Genomic DNA, 20,161 nt, shown 5'->3' on the forward strand with positions numbered 1-20,161 from the left:
TTTTTTTTTTTTTTTTGAAATGGAAGTGTTGCAATCAATCAAAATAGGAGAGATTAATTGAAACCATTGCATATGAATCAGGGACGAAGCCAGGGGTGGGCTGCCCCTTGTGGCTCGCAGCGGCACAACCCCACTTTTTTATATGTAGCTCTGAAATTGTATGATATATGCAAGAAAGTAATAACCTCTGCTCCCAGTAATTTTTTATTTCTAGCCTTGCCCCTGAAGATGATAATGCCATGTTTGCTCTAATTGCTGTATTATGAAAGTGTACTTGTTAGCTCTAAAAATTATGTAGTATAGAATTTTTTTCTGTGGTACGCAATTTTTTAGAGCTGTCAATACTTCCTTTATGCTTAACCATTGTTGTGGGTATTGACAAAGGATTTTCTTTGCGCACTGTTCATCCAAAGTTTACGATCAAGCAATTTTCCCATCTCTGCCTCTGCTGTTGCTTCATCTTAACAATTTTATCATAGCAGTGCTCAGCTTAAAAAGGAGAAAGTAAATGAAAAACTTGGAATCTGCTAGACCAAAAACATGAAAGTATTTAACCTATAGACGTCGATCTGTGCAAAAAACTCAAATGTTGTAGTTACTATTCCTTACATGAATGATGGACGTTTAAGGGAATCAAAGAAAGATGTGATGATAATGAATCACTCTGATTTTAGCTAAAAACCAATCACTTGGTTCTTGTCAGGACGAAATATTACAAGCACAAACTAGAAAAATATTAAAATAATGAGGACAAATCCCTACTTAACTTAATAAAGAAAATTACATCATCCACACTAACTGATTTCGTATGAGGCAATATATTTGTCTTCCTTCCCGTGACTTCATGCACCATCCATCTTATGACTGTCGCTATTCGTACAAGTAATTCAGATATATACATTGGTTAATCCATTTTAACTTGTATCTGCCGGTGTATATGTACCAGAAACTCAACATAGGATAAGCCCAATGGAGACTTGTCTTCTACCATGTATGAGAAAAATAACATTCCTGAAAGCAAAAGAAACAGTCAAACATGAGAGAGGCCACTTCAGTAGGGTTAAAATTAGTTTTATACAAATTATGCATGATCATCATATTTAAAAATGTCTATTAATACATTTTATTCACAATTCCTTTCCTCAGTCTATATATCCTGTCAATAATTTTTTTTTTTTTTTATATTTTTTAAATGCTGAGAAATTAGGTTGATTCGGTAAAGGAAAACAGGTCAGACAAAATTGGTTAGAACTTGCACTAAAAGATGGTTTGTTATTATGAGATTGTTTGAACTATGACAACTGAGAAGACCATATGGCCAACCTAGAGAGTTACTAGAGGTTATTGTTGTATTCTAGATTATATAGTATAATATCTTCATCCATCTTGCTCAACTTCGCAGGGGGCAATTGGTAAAGGTTGACTAACAAGATTTGGTCCAATTGACTTAAAAAGTTGAGGTATGCAAATGCAAGCCCATTAGGTGAAAAATCTTTAGTGAAACTTAGTCAGAACTCCTGGTGTTCATAATCACAGTTACACAACATATTTCAGATGTCCAATAAAGTTGCCATCTTTCCTAATATAAAATGGTTTAGGATTGGTCTCTTTGTAAATTCATGTCATATCCTAATGGGGTTAGGACTTACAAAAATAAATAGTTAAATTATGCATAATAGAGCATGATGTGTAATACAGTCCAACTTAATATTCTTTCATTGTACTTGCATTTCTTTACACACTTATTTTAAACAATACATTTCTTACTATATGTTCCTTTATCATGAAATGCATGGCTCTTTATGGTGAGATTTGTTCTTTTATTTTGAGCTACATGTTCTTTTACTGTGAGTTATAGGTTTTCCAGATCCTGTAGGATCTAACCTGCAACTTTTCAGAAGTCAAATAGAAGGTTTTTTTGTAGAAAAAGAGGGGCCGAAAAGGTAGACATCTACATGAGGTACAGTTGCTATCATACAAGAGACCTACGTATATGAACTCACACATACAAGCATCACTTATTGGTCTGATAAACTTATACATTCAGAAATATAGGTAACAGTGTATCACTAATATAAAAATAAAATAATAAAAAAAAGCCTTACCTGAAGAGTCTCCTTGCTTGCACAATTTTAAGCTGCAAGGAAGGTATATTTGGCAATAATTAATGGCATTCATAAAAGAGAGTGTAAAAGTTATCTTCAAAACTAAGAGAACTTGAGGTGTACCGTAGATAGGAACATCTTTGACGTCGTATCTCATTAATGACATCATTAAGTTTCTTTGACTGTGAATTATCATGCTGCTGTAGCACAAACTGCACATACAAGAATACAAAAACTGTTTTTCAAAAAACATGAAGGCGGTAGCTAATATCTTTTCCCATCCACTGACCAACTACCTTAGGGAAGACCAAGAAAATTGGATTATTCAAGCAATCACAAGAAGTTATGGTTTGCATCTCTGAATATATACAGTATATATCTACTTCATTGTAGTACTGTAGACTTGTAGAGCGTAGACAGGAAAAATTTTACAAAAATGCATAGAACTACCTTCATCTGCACTTGGACACAGATTTTAACAAATAAATTGCCATCCACAAATGATAGCACTGAATAACTTATTTGGCACATTGTGCTTGCAACTTACAACACCATTATCTAAGGGAGCCTAAGGAGAAATGTCTGAAAAGTTTGTAAGGGTAGGTATGATGAACTTTAACATGAGCTTGGCATACCTGAGTAGGGATCTCAGCAACTGACGAAAAGCCAAATAGTTGCTGCAAAGTATTAGAATTAACTGAATTCCCAATATAAATTAAAGCATCCAGGCCATTCTCAAGAAGATAGATTCCATCATCACTGATGTTTTCACTAGAAAGCGGGAGTGCAGATGGAATAAGTGAGCCATCCGTTTCCTGATAAGTAGCAGAAGAGGAGACAAAGCAATGCAGCATCTATGTAAGAACAGAGGTAAAAAAAAAAAAAAAAAAAAAAGATGGCCAACAAAAAAGCTGCAAGAAAGCAATCAAATGTACCTTATTAAAAAGATCATGGACAGCAATCAGCCTAGGATATACCAATGGAACTCCAAGAGGCGCAGATACAGAAGAAACATATGTCATCCAGAATGACCGATCATCTATTCTTCCATCGGTTCTTAGTCCGGTACTCTTAGTTAATGCTGAAAAGAGTAATACACAATATTACCATTTCATAAAAAATAACTCCCACCCAGCTGATACAATTTAACATTATTCATATGATGACCTACTTATATCTTGTATGGTGACAATGCAATGGAAATGATCAAGGGTCCACCTCTAAGTTCTTCCTAAATCATGGCCAAACCATGTTACCAAATGTTCAGCAGAATGCACTAATGTTACGCCTAATAATCTAGATAGATTTCAAAAGAAACAACCGTCATAACTCAGGTTCACTGAAACAGGACAATGCTTTGGTGTAGCTTAAACTGCGTGACAACATGGCATCTAGCCTTCAACAAACGTTCTTTTTGGAGTACATACGTGGTCAACAGACACAAACAGCTGATATTGTAGCAATGCAGAGGCAGCCATCAAATTCAAATGTAATCAAGAATACCTCTCAGTTTATTATTTTACTTCAAAATGCAGCATACTTAGGAGTCATAATCTCATTTTAACAGGTTTTCATAGTATGTTAGTATCATCATCATCATCGTGTCTCAGGTATTTCATGTTCTTGACCTGGGTTTGTTACTTATTTCTAGACATTTGCCGGAAACATGTTTTAAAAAGTGCCAGAATGTAAGTTATTCAAGAAGAAAATTAAGCTATACCTTCAGACTACGCAAAATGCTAAATGTATCTCTGGTTATTACTACGAGGACAGGTCATGACAAGTTTAGATATGAATGTCCCCAAACCAGCACAGCTTGATCAGTAAGTGCCTTGGTATTCCACAACATTAGAAGGACTCATATCCTTGCACCCACTATCTTGTGTCGTGATAAATAGATGTGGGTAGGCAAAGGTCAGAATTAATATAGTTACCCCCTCCAACGCTACCCCCATGTGCTCACCCTCTACGTCTCTAACAGATGAAAACTAGTTAGCAAGGTAACCAACTAAAATGAAATGCAGAGATGTAATGAATCCCACTGCTGTCTAACCTTTGGAAGTTTAAGTGAAAATGACAAAGCCTTCCACCAAAGGTCACTGTCTAGTAGTCTTTAAATGTTAAAGTGTTAATCAGATCTGAATTTCTACACTCAGAGAAGCATTTAGAAGCTCAAAAAAATCTAAAAATTTAGTACAATCATTATGTGTATGTAGCTATGTGCATTTGGGGAAAATACATGTTTGGCAGGCATTTGACCACAAATTGATCCATCAAGAGAATGCTATCTAGTCCCAGGCACAGAAATCAGGAAAATTCAAAATTCATCCAGTTGTAATCATTAGCTAAATTAGAGATATCAGATTAAAACTATAACAGAAAAGATAAGAAATATTAAAGACAATTTGTTCCAATACAAGGTCATAAGATCAAGCTCTATATCTAACAGTTGAACTGTAGCAATGAGAGATCATACCAAGAGTGTATAAAGGCAGAAGTTTGAGAGCTTCAGGCAGAATGAGTTGTCCAGTAGATTGGACAGTTGAGCAAAATTTTCGATAAGAATGCAGAATATTGACACAATGGTTTGTTGCATGCTCCCTGACTTGTGAAAGAGGCAAAGTAGGAATTTCATTTCCAGCTAAAAAAAATGAAATTGTTAGTCTAAATTCCAAGAGGAGCAGTATCATAATCATCTATGATCAGCCTATATTAAATGCATTACCTTGCTTCAAGAAACATGTGAATTGAGCATCCAAGTCAGCTGAGCGGAATAGATTAGGAAGCGCACTTGTACACGATAGAGAGAGATTCATGACTCTGATTCTTCTTTGACCATACACAGTGGTGTAGAGAATGGCACACTGAATACACATAGTTAGTTGAAGTTGGCAAGCAAAAATTACTAACATGATGTCTCATTGTATCATTAGAAATGATAATGTTGGTTATGTAAACAAGAGGAAATGATTTCAAGTTGTATGCAAAACTGATTGATGCTGTTATGGCATGATGCATTCATAAGTATCACCGAATTATACCTGAAAAGCACATTCTGCGCCATCTTGTAGTTTATCATCATGTTTTAAGGTTACTGTTATAGTCTTATCGCAGTCAATCTGCATATCCATCAAGTTTGTTAAATTAGTAGATTGAAACTTCCCAGCAACTGCATTTCAGTGTAAGTAGCACCGAAGAATATAGCCAATGCAGACAAAATGTCTTGGAAAAGTTCTACATAAATGAAAAATGAATTCCTTTCTACATATGGAAAAGCAAAAATAATGAGGATCAATAGTTTTCTCAGACAACCAATGGATATAGCAGACATGCATATCCATCAAAGAAAATCCCAAAGAAGCACCAAAAGCAAGCAAGGGATTCCCCTTCCCCCCCCCCCCCCCCCCCCCCCCCCCCACCCCCACCAATCTGAAAATATTGAAGTTTTGTGACAAGTTTTCCTCAGCTAGAATGCCCATACAATTAGGGCTGTTCATCGGTCCAAGATCGGACCGGACCGACCCGGATTGGACCGAAGGCCAAAAATTAGAATTTTAAGAACCGAAAACTGGACCGATTAAGTTGGGACCGAACCCGGACCGGACTGAAAGAATCGGTCCAAAACCTGGACCGGACCGCTTTAAGAATTTTTTAAAAAAAGAATTCTAAATTTTTAATAAAGTTATGGAAAACACGAAAAAAAGTAAAGGAAAAACTATATTTTAACGTCTTTTTTTTTATGTTTAGTACAAAAAAGCTCATAAAATTAAAGTTTTCTAAGCTTATTAACGATAATCTTCACTGTTATTTAAGGTTTCACACATATTTTTAATCAAAAATCGATCCGGTCCAAAACCGGTTTTTATAGGGTTTTGGACCGGACCGAAGACCGGGAAAATAAATTTCAAGACCCGAAGACCGGACTGATTAATACGGTCCGGTCCATTTTTCCGGTCTGGACCGATTTATGAACACCCCTACATACAATAACCAAAAATCGCTCTACAACAACTTGCCTTAGTCACAAAATGATTTGGGGTCGGAGAGAGGGACATAACAAGGTAATCATTTGAAAGAGTTTGAAAAAAGGTGAAGGTGACATATGTTGTGTACCGCTCGTCCGCTCTACCAGATTTAAAAAAAAAAAAAAATGAATGCTCTTAGCTCCAACATGACCTGAACAAGTTGAAACTTCCCCCCCCCCCCCCCCTACCCCCCATCCCACTCCATTCATTTCTTGGCCATGTCGAGTTAATTTAGCAATCCTCGTTTACAAAACAGTCCGGCTATAATATTGACCAAAGCATATTCCCTCAAAAACAATAAGTCTTCACTTTTTTCGGGGAAAAATAAGTGATCATTAAAATCTTAACAAACAGAAAAAATAGTCCTTCCCACTAGAAAGTGTTTTGTTATGAGTTGATAAATTGACAAGGACATGGAGTATAGGAGTAACTGAAGAGCAACCCTATAAAATATGCATACAATGTTTTCACATGGCTTAAGGAAGACTTCTAAAGTCTTATTTGCCACACATATACATAGATTGGCAAGTTGATCCAAAGACATGAGAGGGGTTCAAATAGGCATGTAGTTCTTTTTTCTCCTTACATAGAAAAAGGTTCAAATAGGAATGCAGTTCTTTTTTCTCCTTACATAGTTCACACAACCCCCAATAAAACAAAATAAATAAAAAATAAAATTCTCAGCAGTAATTCAGAAGTCCTCTGGTGATGCTAAATAACACCACCCCAATTGCTGTCTCCTCTATATGACTATATCTAACCCAACTTTAACATGAAAGGAGTGTAATATAATTTCACATGAAGGGGTAAAGGAAACAGAGTTCATAAGTAAATCCAACACTTAGTATGCCAAAAATAATATATTGCAATGCATTTTCCTATTCTATTTGAAAACCCAAGTATTATAAACACTTTTAAACCAACATAGGGCCTCATGGAGTAAGTATAGGCACTATAAGTTAATAGCAATTTCATAAAGCTTGCAACACGACACACCTCACATAAAACTCAGGGAACAAACTCAATTGCAAATTCTGGCAACACAAGTTTCAGAGACTAGAAAATTAAGGATATTGGTTGTGAATATCCACCCTAAGTGGTGAAGTATGACGTAAGCTTCTTGAAATATTGGGTTTACTGATAAAATCTAACAAAAATCAGATTTAATATTACCCAACTTGGGATAAAGCACTAGATTCAAGTAATGAAAAAAGATTAACATACTGCAGGAAGGTCAACATCTGTAGGAATACGCTTGCAGAAGTTTCCAGTGTATTCTTGGACTTGAAGACCCTAAACATATATTTGAAAGAACAGTTCAATGAGCATAACATCAAGGAGAATCAGTAAACTAAATGACATAATGAGCTTTAGGCCACTACCAAATACAATAACCTACCTGGCTGCAACGAACACGCATCACAGCTTCAAAACCTTGTGGCCTTGATACATTCCATCTAAGATCATTATACAGCTTAGCTGTATCAGAGAGTGACGAGAAGGGATAGTAGTAATAAACCTATAACAATAAGTATCAAATGGTTAAAAAAGGTTCCATGCATCATACGATGGAGTTTTCATTCTTATCAAAAAAGAAAAAAAATACAATAATGACACAATAAATACCCAAACTAATGGAGGTGATAAATGATCAATCAGTAATCCATTTATTTGGAAAAATTAAAAATCAAAACTTCCTCAAGTAAACACTACATATGGCACTTGTCTGAAAAAGAAATCAAAAGAACCCAGCAAGGAGCTCATATTAATACAAACATTGGTCAGGAATCCAACCATTCCGCATATAAAGAAATGATGTCAGCTTCATACCATATTAATAACTAAAGATCCTTTACCAAACCCCAACAGATCTGGAAATCACAAAATTGACTGCAAAGAACACCAAATACAAAGAGCACACTCATGAAAGGAATACGGCCTTGCCTCTGTATACATTTAGACAATTACTCCGTAGAACCTTAAAATAATAAAATCAAGAGGCAGACATAAATTTGCAAAATTCTAGTAATTATATGATATACAACTACAATCAAGCTAAAGTAGACAATTCAAGATGCATAGGACGCCAGACTGTATCAAAATCATAACTAAATTAAAATCTCTTGACCTCAAATATGCACCACCAAATAAACAAAAACGCCCCAAAGTCAATGGAACCTAGACAACCACAACTTCAACATCCTAAAGCCACCACAGAAGTAGTTTTAACTTTATAAGATGAAGAAACTTAAAGTTCTAGCAGACTATACAAGGAAATGTCAAAAAGATAGTCTAGATGCTCTGAAATTCTGTAATCATACATATGGTTGTATATGACCAAGTAGAACCACTAGCTTCATCATTCATCAATGCCATTTGAACACAAGCTACAACCAAAACTAAGCACAGTTCTAAAATCCATTTTCTAAATTGAGTTTCTCCAACATTACTAACAGGAACCAACATTTGATTCCAGTATACTATACCATATAATATCACCAAGAAACAGGATAGGAGAAGAAAGATTTGAAATTCAAGGAGTCCTTTTAACGTAAAAATAAGTACAATGAAAAATACATCCATGTATACCTGTCCACCAGTAGTCCTTGGCACAACAGAGATAGAAGCAATATCCATGTATGACTGAGTAGTAAGGAACAGATCAACACAGACCTAACATTGACAAGAGGAAAGTCAAAACTCAAAAATGCTCAAATTAATTTGAACTGAATACATACTAGTTCTAAACCTTTAGCTTTTGACATAGTGACATAAAAGTGAAACGTCATATAGTCACCTGATATTCAGCCAACTCTAAAGCCATTTCTCTCAAAGTTTTGTCTGCAGGCTGCAGCAACTTATGAGCCTCCTGAGATCAGAGAAGTTTATAAAATTGCATCTTCAGTTCTCTTAAAAGTCAAAATCATGCATATGGATCATAGAAGCAGATTCCAGACAAGAAAGTATCGCTACATACAAATTGCATCCAACAGTGTGAATTTTTTTTTATAAATAAAGAAATAAAAAATGTTTGATATGTGTTAAATTTTGGGTACTCATTTCTTAAGCAACAAAGTAGGATGTAAAGTGGAGAGAAAAGGTCAAATTAGTTTCAGCACTGGTTCACTGTCTCGATCCATATCTATAAAACCTAACAAAGAGGGAAGGTGATAATTATAAAATAGGATGCAAATCCAGAGAAATTTTGTTTTATATATATATATATATATATATATATATATATATATAACCAAACACAGTAAATATTAGGCATGCATATCATCAAATAAGTGAACAACAAAATTGGCGCGCAGTGATAAATTGTCATTGTTAAAGAGTATTGTTTCTAATTTACCTTGTCTCCAGCCAATGCATTTGCTCTACCTTCAGCTTCTCTAACAGAAAGGGCGCTAATGCCAATTGATGGTAATACTGCACACACAGAGTTATGCTCAAAGAATAAAGACTGAATATCTTGAGAATAAACATTTATAGACAAAAGAGCACGAAGGACCCCTATTATATGAGCAAGTCTCATTCTTTTATAACTCAATATAAAGACATGAATCTCTGGTTTGTTGTATGATATGGCATACATGATTCTTATATATGAAAAAACTAGAGATGCATAGCGTATTTATAATACATTAGTCTAGATAAATCCTCAATATGAGAGCAGCCATAAATGTTAATCATAAAAATGTCCACCTCACTTCACTTACGCCTTCACCTCTTCATCACGCATTCATGCTTGGGCTGCACTGCTTCAGAACCCCTTTCACTTAAGTGCCTCATTCTATTTTTATTTTTTTAATGTTTAGAGAGCATGTAAATACATGATAAGGGTCCACTATTGAGTCAACAATCCCAAACTACCTCACCAAGCTTCAAACACATTTACTTGTTAAAAAAAGAAAAACGCAATGAAGCATTCAATCTATTCTTCCCAAGCTAATAATTGAACCAATAGTTTCAGCGGGGAAAAAGTGATAAAATATAGAGGAATATATAAATCATAAATCTTCTAAGCCCCCCTCATGCATCAAGATATTTTTAGCAATTAACATTGATGTGGTAGAATCTCTCAACCAACAATATCAAGAACCGTGATGAATAGAAGAATTATTTTCAGCTCCAAGCTTTGCGTGTAAGGTTAAAAAGAGAAAGCAATGGAAGCTATTACATTGAGGTGGAATCAATTACTATATAATGCTCACATAGCACTACAACACTGTTTACTTATACAAAGTATGAAGAAAAGCACAAATGTACTTTTTAACATCACTTTATATGCCTACACAGAGAGATCAAGATAGATAAATTTTCATTAGGTTAGGTGATATAAAAAGCTATGTACTTCATAAAATTTTGCATTCAATTTAAGTAACGTTTCCATGCCAGAAAATTCTACAATGCAAAAAAATCTCTACTCTGTTGACATTAATAGACTTTTATTAATAGAACATGGTAAAAACGATGAAAAACTGCTAATAGATAAAGGTATATAAAGCACTTGCCTGATTGAAACACTAAAACCTTTCCTCCACTGCTCTTCATAGCCATGTACGCAGCCTAAAGGTAGATTAAACAAAATACCATGCCAGTCAGTTTGTCACCTAAATCCATGGCAGCATAATGTACACACGCGCACACACACACACACAAAATCCTGATCTCTCTCTTCATACAAACTACCTCCCTGTCCCAAATACACGCTAAACATACTTGTAGCCTAAAAGTAAGCCAAACAGCATTACCCAAACTTTAGTGAGTTGCTGACATTACAGATGGGGAAAAAAATGTGCAACCATGCAACACAGCAACAGTACCATGCATAATAAAAAGATTCATAATCATACTTGTTCTTTTCTAAACATGAATGAACTAACTACATCATACCTTGACTGCTGCACCAAAGGCTGAATCAGCAATCATATTACTCTGAAACATGGTTGGAATGCTTTCCAGCAATAGCTCTAAATGTTCACGGCACTGAGTCAATAAAACATAAAAGTTTAATCAAAGGAGCTTATTAGTATGTCGAAGGAACAAGGTTCATGTTTAATGGGAAAACCTCGGAAAGTTGAACGATAACATCTGTTTCCAGAGGAGTATAGACATCATGTACATCAGGAACTATGAGCATCAGCGGCTGCAAATTACAACAAAAAATCAGTTTTTATCGTTATCATTTGTTATTACATGAAACACGTGTATGTAACAAATTATTAAGCCCCAAAGACGATCTCTATAGAAAGAGAAGATGATGCCAGCAATGGTACTATATTATGATCTAATACAAAAGTTCCCAGAAAGAAAGAGAAGAATAACTGTACAGCTATGAGATACAAGTCAAGAGCAGTTTAGTAAATAGAATTCAAATACGTGAATTGAATGCACATCAATCAAGACAGTATTGACATTGATTCTAAAATATGGCATGCATTAGAGTTAGAGAGCAGTGGATTGTAAACCTGCTGAAGTGCCCGTTTTAAATTGTAAAAATGTATTGTTGAGTCAAATGTTGCAATTCCCACCATAGTTCTTGGACCTTCCTGCAATCAAAAAACATGGAAACATAGCAACCAATAATTTGGAGTCCATAGGCAGTGCTAGATGCGTTGCAAATTCTAAGAAGAACAAATTCATGCATAATTTAAGCTACCCTGCTTCATGATAGTAGGTCTTGAATAACTTTTCTATTAAGTTTGGCTTCAAGTTAGTTTCATCCTTGTACATACTTTCCTAAGATCGTATTTATTTCAGTACACAAAACGCAATAATAAACATGATAATTAAAGTTGCTAAAATCATATATTTGACCAAGTGTTTACAAACAGGTTTCCTAACTGAAATGACTCATTTTTGGAAACCCATTGACCTGTTCCTTACAAAATATCCAGTTGAAATCCATTTTCAGAAAAACAAAATCCTCATAATAAAACTATTTGAATATGATGGATGATGAATGTTCAAGGTTTAACCAAAATAACTGCATGTAAACATAATACTTACTGGGAGATCAGCAATAACTTGATTGATAGCACTACAGGCAGCTGCAGTTGCACCAGTCTGTATGGCATTCATGGAAACATCAACAAGGAAGAAGAACACTGCAGGCATTGGATCACGCACCTAGGAGACAGGAAAGACAGGAATCAATACTGTTTAATAAAGGCTGATGAGTTCAAACACACTACTAATGCAGTCTAAAAAGTTTGTCTTTCCTCAGATTTTACTCTCTTATAGATGGACACCAATCCCGTTCTAAGCTTGTTCAGCAAGCCAAGACAAGTAGTAACTACCAAAAATTATGAGCAATTTAACTGTCTTTAATTATTCATCACAATTCTATATTGTTCAGATTTGGATATGAGGATTGAATATATTTACATACACAGATATCTGTTCATTAAGAAAATGGGCTAAGAGCTCCATAAAATTTATTTTTTCATAAAAAAAATAAAGGAAAAATCAGTTTGTGTCATTGTGTGACATAAAAGAGAGAAAAATCCAAAAGTTGTAAAAAGAAATGAAAAAGAAAAAAAGAAAAGAAAATTCCACAAGTTTAAAAAAAATATACTGATCCCCACCCCACCCCCCCCCCCCCCCCCCCCCAATGATAAAATAAATGCTTCCTCTGCCACAGTCCTACAATGTATACCCATCCATCTTAATCCCATATGCAGCAAAGTACAAAGACTGAATGTGATGAAAAGAGAATGACGAATGGACAAAAAGTGTAGGTGTATAACACTAAAAGCATCAGTTTAACCAATACATAGGTTTGGTAGCTTAGTTAACTTTAATATAATAAGATGTAACTATGTAAGTGGGATAGTTGGGGTATTACATTGCAAAAAAAAAGATAGTGGAGTTAATAGTTTATTGAAAATTAAGGGATGTGAGAGTAGATAACAAATAAATATTAATAAAAGAAAAAGGTATGAGTGGGGACCATGCGAGGAGAAAGATATGATATTAGAAAGTACTCCCTTTGTCCCAATTGTTTGCCCCAAACCATAAATCCACTTTATTAAGGCTTTGGGCAAAAAATGGTGCACATGGGTTGACACAAATATCAATGAGAAGAGAGATAGAGAGAGTGCAAGTGGGAAAACATGCCAAAAGTAGTATGGGGCAATCTTTTGGGGACACCTTAAAAAGGAAAGTGGAGCAAACAATTAGGGACAGAGGGAGTAGTATTTAGCCCAAAAAAATAGGTGCAATCAATCAATCAAAGCCTTAATCCCATAAGTGGGCATGTAAGACGCACACCAGTGGGTGCACCGGTACGAAGAGGGTTTCCCGCTGCAAGTCCCAAGCCTGGATAAAGGAGGAGGGTTTCGGTAGGCTAGTGACAGCCAGTGTAAAACTTTGTTCCATCCCATGACATGAGCCAAGTAATTAGCCAAAAAAACAGGTGCAATATTAAAAAAAAAATGGAGGAAGTAATTTTTACAGTTTGTAAATACTTAATATCAGCCACACAAGTCAATCTTCATAATTAGTTCCTCCTTTTGTTCCTTCATAATTTACATAATGGACTTCGACCATACAGAACATTTTAATTTCAAACCATCGATATAGCTTAGCAATATTCTGTGAGGTCTTAATTCATGATGTAAAATAACTAACCATGTATTCTTTTGTTGCAACAAATTCAACTGTTCCCTTGGACAATTCAGGCCTTTCATCAGTATCTCTACGCCGCCCATCAGGCCCAAGATTGCATTGGTAGTCACGTGGAGTTTCATCAGTAAATCCTGCAAAACACACATAATCAAATCTGGACATGTAAATAACAATCTAATATCTGTAGTTAATATATTTATATGCTTAACACAATGTTGTATAATGCTGAGCCCCATGTGATTACATAAGGGTTTTTTCATTAAGTAGATATAAAATTGTAACAAAGCTTTTGCAGAGCAAAATTTTTAATGTAGTGATTACAAAGTACCCTGGTTTCTGCATACTAATAACTCTATCCATCAATAATACAGAATACCACTAAACTCAAAGCCGTGACACTCTAGAAAAACAAGAAGATTCCATTATATATTATATGGCCTCATAAGTCGAAGAGGTTAAACAAAACAGTCAATTTTTTGAATGTTGACCAAAATAAATGCACCGATATTTTGTACAATTATTGTGCCGTTTAATGGACTTGGATATCTTATATTTTTATGAGGTGTATTGCGGAACATAGAAAGAAAAATCTCTCAAATTAGTTCAGATGACCTTCATGCTTTAACACATTAGGAAAATAGTATACTATCACTCTATCAGGTCATTCATCAATAATTCACGCATAACGAAAGAGTTTCATTGCCAGCGTCAAAAGCTGCCCTTATGCAGGCTTCTTCAATAGACTTCCTTTGAACATCCTCCACACCCCACAAACAATTACATTCACTTAACAAATATTTATTTTGAAATTCAATTTGTTATCTATTCATATTTCGTAAGCTTTCCTCAGCTACCTTTTGCAACTATAACATGAGAGTTTCTCCTTCCGCATTCACAAAAACTCATGAGAGCTAAATTGTACTTTCCAAATCATATAACAGTCAAGAGTAGACTAGGATAACAAAAACTGGATCAGGAAAAAGTCAATAAATTGCTGATACTAACCACACAAGTTGCAGATGAATTGACGTCCCTGATCAATAAATTTCATGAAAGGGTTTATGTAGCCTTTGCAGCGAGAGCATCGCAATGGACCTCTTTCCCCAAAGTCAACAACCTGAACAAAAATAGATCAGTCTAACAGAAACAGTGTGATTATATTCACAAATGGACTGAATATAGAGCAGAAGCAGACACAAAACACACAATGCTTCTGCAGTATCAGAGCCGGCACCTCAATATTATTTTTCTTTTATAATGAAAATATGATGTATTAAAGGCTGAAAAATAAGTACAAAAAAAAGCACAAGAAGTCATCTAATCAGGAATCCAAATTGCAGATTATGCCAGTTGCTTTCACCTCCTTAATCTAATAACTCTTAGCTGCCCCAGATGTCTTGGCCCATGAAGATACTTGATACATTACTTTATCCTTTATTAATACATTGAGGGATAAAAAAAAAAGGTCTAGCATATATACTCAGTAGAAACTTATTTTTTCTTTGTAGATGTGCAAAAAAAAAAATGTTTACGAAGGTGATCATCCATTTCTTTTCTCCATTGGTCACCCCTTTGTCCACGATAAGGCAGTATAACTCCATTTACAATTGTCCAGAAATCTTATTCACATAATTACAGAATATATCACAGAACACAAGAATGGATTTCAAATCCTTTTCTGGCCACAAACAGAGTCATACAAATCTTCTACTTCCATCCTTATTCTCCAAGAGGTTTAAATTCCAAAACCTAAAGAGCAAAAATATTTAAGCCCCAGGTAACAAAAAGTTACCTGAATGGGTTCCTCAGATGGATGAGGAAGAGCGAATGGTTGAACCAGCAAAGCCAACGGCATCCCAGATGTCGTCAGAAGCTCGCTTGTGCATGGGATCTGTTGAGATAGCAAGGCACTACAAGTCAATCTAAATTATAAAGGAAAGGATATAAATTCCCTACTTATGTAATCAAGATAATTATCTGACCAATCCCAAAAAAACAAAAAGTTACCTGACTAATTGTACACCTCATGTTGCGAGGGCTACAATTTCCAGTGTCTGTGACAATATACTCGGTTGTAGCAGGCTTCACCACAAACAAGAAGACAATAGAATTTAGAAGGATTGATTTCCATAGTAAAAGATATTTCATGTATAAACCATAGACAAATGCAGAATTCAGGGAATGAGCCATCAATTACCAAATACAAGAAATATAACAACCTAGTAAAAGGCATGCCATTCTTAAAACAAGCCTTAACTCCAAATATTTACCAGACAGCCTTAAAAACATCAATCACCACATATATGTATGCTTTTCTGTTACAGTCTTCAAAGAAATATTACCATCACTGCCCCTTTTTGTGAATGATTTTGTTCTTTTTGGTGTTTGGGTTCAAAGAGAGCAAAGATTTGAAGTTAAAATAATATGCTAGCACAATTATAAATCAAGTTAATACTACTAACTTTTTCTATTATTCTATAATGGAAACTCTACAACAATATGACATTTTCCATGCTTCCTACTAAGAAAGAAATAAAATTCCACATTTAAGCAACATTTTCTCACCCCTTAAACTCGATGAATCTATTTTGATTCCTCAATCCCCATTATTTAGCAATTTTCCAATCAAGAAACAAATTTACCCATTTATTATGTCTCCTCTTCATGTTCTCCCCCAAAAGAAAAAGATGTGAAATTATTGCATTATATATTCTTCCAACCTTACAATATTATAGAAAAAAACACTCTGATCTCCGTGTTTATCTTAAAGCAAAATGACTTCAATAAATAGTTTCAAACTAAAGATAACAATGTATTTCCACTGATTTCTTCCCTCATTATATTTGAGTTGGTTAAGGGGGTTAAATTCCTACACAAAACCTCCAGTTCTACAAAAACAAAAAACCTGCTACTTAAAAGATCCTAAGTTCAAAATGGATGCCATATTAAATGGAAATTAAAGAGCTATAATAGCTAATCAATTACAACACAGCAAGATATAGTACCGGAGGAGGATTGGCCTGATTGCCTTGACGAGTCTCGTACAAGATAACAGACGAACTTGGGAAAGGGCGAGGAATTTGGCTGGGATCAACCTTCGATGCCATCGGACCTCCAATTTGACTAACAGCAGGTGGTGCTCCAGCCATGTTTTGGTTTGATATTGGTGGTGGCATTCCATACATCGTTGGTGGTTGCAGAGAACCAGACAATGATGAAGGAGCAACCTGACAAGGTTTCAAGATTTAAACCCCACAAGTAATAGAGGTCAAACAGTAGGACAAATGTTTATCTGATGCGTATAACCGAAATGCATATTTGTACTAATGATGCCAACATAGATTGGAAATCTAGTAACACCATTCAAAGAAAGAACATTATAATATAAGATAAGGAAACATTAAAACATCACATGTCAAAAAGCAGAAAATTTATAAACTAATAAATCATGTATTAGAATAGAAGAGCAAATGAAATGAAGCGAAAACTTCACCCTCTAAAGGTACCAATGCTTGGAAGGTAAACTCGGATAAAAGAATGCATTGGTGTGCCAGTCAAAGTGTTGCAATTATTATAAAATGGAGGGACTACGAGTAATGGAGGGGAAAAGAAAAATTAAACTGACAAATGGAAATTTTTAAGGTATTCTATCAATCAGGTAGCGGTACTCAAACATTTTTTACAAAATTTATAAGGTAGATTTTCACAAATTTGACAAATTTGGAAAGCAATTATGCTTTGAAAACAGATACATAATGAAATTTCACCTCGCTATATGTTAGAGCTTCAAAAAACCCCACACATTTAAAATAGAGTATTAGTACATACCTGACGTGGTTGTGTCTGCCATGGTTGTTGGCCTTGTTGCCCAAAAGGAGAACCAGATGGTGGTTGTGCATGTTGAGGTACAACGGAAAAGGGAGATACTGGTTGTGAAGGTCCTGACAGAGACTCGGTGGGAGGAGCAGCTGAACCACTAGCATGCTGAGTTCCGAGATGAGGATGCATCATTGGAGACTGCACCCCAAAGGATGGTCGGCCTCTTACAAAAGATTGCTGAGTTCCTGCAGAAGAACCAGGAGGACCACCAGGAAAGCCTCCAGATGAGAATGAAGGAGGCCCATTATTAATGGGGCGTTGTTGAGTTGAGGAAGAAGGAACCGGACCTGCAGTTAATGGTGATGACCCAAAAGCAGTAGGACGAGCACTTGGTTGTTGGGGTAAAGGTTGCGAACCTTGAAAGGGAGGGGGAGTTACCCCTGGTGGGGGAGCACCAGGAGGAGGACCTCTAGAAGCAAAAGGTGGAGGCTGACTAGGCATAGGACCTGTTGGTCTTCCAGGTCCCATATTGGGTGGAATCATATTTTGTGGAGGTCCACCAGGGGGCATCACCCCCCTAGGAACAACACCAGGTGGCGGAGGTCCTGGTCTAGATATAGGTGAAGGTCCAGCAAAAGGTGGTGCGTTCTGACCAAATGGAGGTGGCCCTCTAGGCCCACCAAAAGAAGGTTGGGATGGAGCATTTTGTGGTGGATTAAGGTTCAAATTCTGGAAATTTTGAGACAACGAAGGATCGGGGCCTCTCTGTAAATTAGGATTATAACCGGCTGGTGGTCCAGACGGACGTTGGTTATTGGGTCTAGTTGCCCCTGGATATACAGGAGCTGACATTGCTCCAAAAAGCTTCTGCTTCTCCTCAGAACTTCAAACAGATATCGCCGTCTGTTTGCAGAAACATAAACTAACCACAAAATTCATCAAATAAGACGACCATATAATTTACATTCGAGTAATTGAAACACTGAATACTCAAAATATTATCAAATGGCAGCTCACTATAATCAGGCTCTTGCAAAAGAGAAATCTTGCAAATAAATACAACGCCAAACTACCGAATTCTCTATAATAAACACAGTTCAGCAGAAACCTACCAGTAAATCTGAATTAATCTTAACATCGAATCCTAACAGCTTATAACACCAAATTCCAAAATCAAAACAAGGTTAAGCGAAATTCCAGGAACTCGATTCAGACAATTAGGGATTTGAAATTAAGTGAACAATTTAACATACGATTCCAAATCGATAATAAGTTATAACAATGCAGTTTATGCAATTCAACTAATTGATAAACACAAAGATATCCAGATCAAATCTTTGATGCAGGAAATAAAAATAGCAAAAGATTTCAAATTAACAATGATCAAAGAACGAAATCGAATACCTGATAATCGCAAAATACGAGATTGAAGAGGAGGAAAAATGGGAGTGATCCACGCTCGAATGAAAGATGATACGTACTCGTACTTGGGACTTGGGAGGATCCGCTGTAAGAAAGTAATCACTATTTATATAACTTCTCTTTCTTCTGAAATTATACTCGTATCTTATACGGTATTTAAATGGTACTCCGTACTCCGTAATTGGGGTTTCAATTTTCATTAAAGACACTTCGAGGAGGGGATCCCTTACCCATACCCTTCCCCTCATCCCTCACAGTCAAAATGTTTATTACTAAAATAATAAAACCGTGAAGATTAAGGTATGATTAGAGTCTTTCTTTTTATCTTTGATAAAATAAATTGAAAAATTATGAGAAAGTCCTAATTTTTATTTTGTTTTATCAAGCGGCAAATTGATCTCATAAATAATTTAGGAATAACAATTTGAGTCACTAATGCAATGAAGTGAATCACACCAAAACCCACAACCCTAATCAAACAACCAAGTACACACAACCATAATACGAGATTAGGATAACATGAAGGGAGATCACCTTGATGGCACACTAACATATTGTACTCTATAGTGTACTTTTATGTAGAGAGTTATAAATTTAATTTAAAAGGCATTGGTGATGTAAAATGAATTGATCAAACCCCAACCAACTAATTAACCATATTTCATAATGTTCATATAACACAAATTTAATGAGAATTGAAACCAATACCTTATGATAAGAAAGTGAGGGTTAACTTGAATTTTTAAATTTTAATGTACCATTTGTTTTAATCATTTTAAATCTATAAAGATAATCAAGATTAAACGCAATAGAGCTAACTAAAAATGACTAAAAGAGAGATATATTTCCTCAAACATACAATAATACTCATTTGTGTAAATTTCTTATCAATTATTTAGTTTTAACCACTAAATTAATCAAGCGGTCAATAAGTTTACAAACTTATTAAGTAGGCAAATTGGCAATGTTTTTTTGGGTGTTCCATCCGGTTTACTCTTTGGGTTAATTTGAATTCGGGATTCTATTATGAGTATTTAGGTTTTAATCCCTTTTCAATTGTTATTGTAAGAGCATCTCCAATGGCGAGCTACAATGTTTTGTAGCTTGCTTTTCCACATTAAGCTACAACACTTTTTAGCAACAAAGTGTTCCAAT

The 20,161-nt window shown here is 35.3% G+C and overlaps 1 protein-coding gene across 1 annotated transcript; it reads right to left on the reverse strand.

Annotated features, from left to right (window-relative positions):
* Positions 1–528: 528 nt before the first annotated feature.
* LOC145562835 (protein transport protein SEC24 C-like) lies at positions 529–19,110 on the reverse strand. Its single transcript, XM_081623242.1, has 25 exons — positions 18,989–19,110; positions 17,594–18,506; positions 16,771–16,992; positions 15,773–15,847; positions 15,558–15,656; positions 14,771–14,882; positions 13,769–13,896; positions 12,146–12,265; positions 11,605–11,685; positions 11,205–11,282; positions 11,030–11,122; positions 10,648–10,702; positions 9,486–9,562; positions 8,928–8,999; positions 8,720–8,803; positions 7,530–7,649; positions 7,355–7,423; positions 5,147–5,224; positions 4,831–4,969; positions 4,582–4,746; positions 3,041–3,186; positions 2,741–2,920; positions 2,229–2,317; positions 2,106–2,137; positions 529–1,011 (listed from the first exon to the last, which is right to left on the reverse strand). The coding sequence occupies exons 2-25, from the start codon at positions 18,434–18,436 to the stop codon at positions 905–907; spliced, it is 3,264 nt and encodes a 1,087-aa protein (XP_081479368.1). The 5' UTR covers positions 18,437–18,506; positions 18,989–19,110; the 3' UTR covers positions 529–904.
* Between the last annotated feature and the right edge of the window lie 1,051 nt (positions 19,111–20,161).

Source organism: Chenopodium album, chromosome 10 (assembly GCF_948465745.1).
Source record: "Chenopodium album chromosome 10, dcCheAlbu1.1, whole genome shotgun sequence".
NCBI classification, from domain to species: Eukaryota; Viridiplantae; Streptophyta; class Magnoliopsida; order Caryophyllales; family Amaranthaceae; genus Chenopodium; species Chenopodium album.

Excerpts from the sequence above, each read along its gene's own strand:
- LOC145562835 (XM_081623242.1), bottom strand. The coding sequence starts at position 18,436 with ATGTCAGCTCCTGTATATCCAGGGGCAACTAGACCCAATAACCAACGT. Across the intron at positions 15,657-15,772 it reads TGAGGTGTACAATTAGTCAG|ATCCCATGCACAAGCGAGCT; the intron begins GTAACTTTTTGT and ends CTATCTCAACAG. Across the intron at positions 2,138-2,228 it reads CAAAGATGTTCCTATCTACG|CTTAAAATTGTGCAAGCAAG; the intron begins GTACACCTCAAG and ends CCTTCCTTGCAG.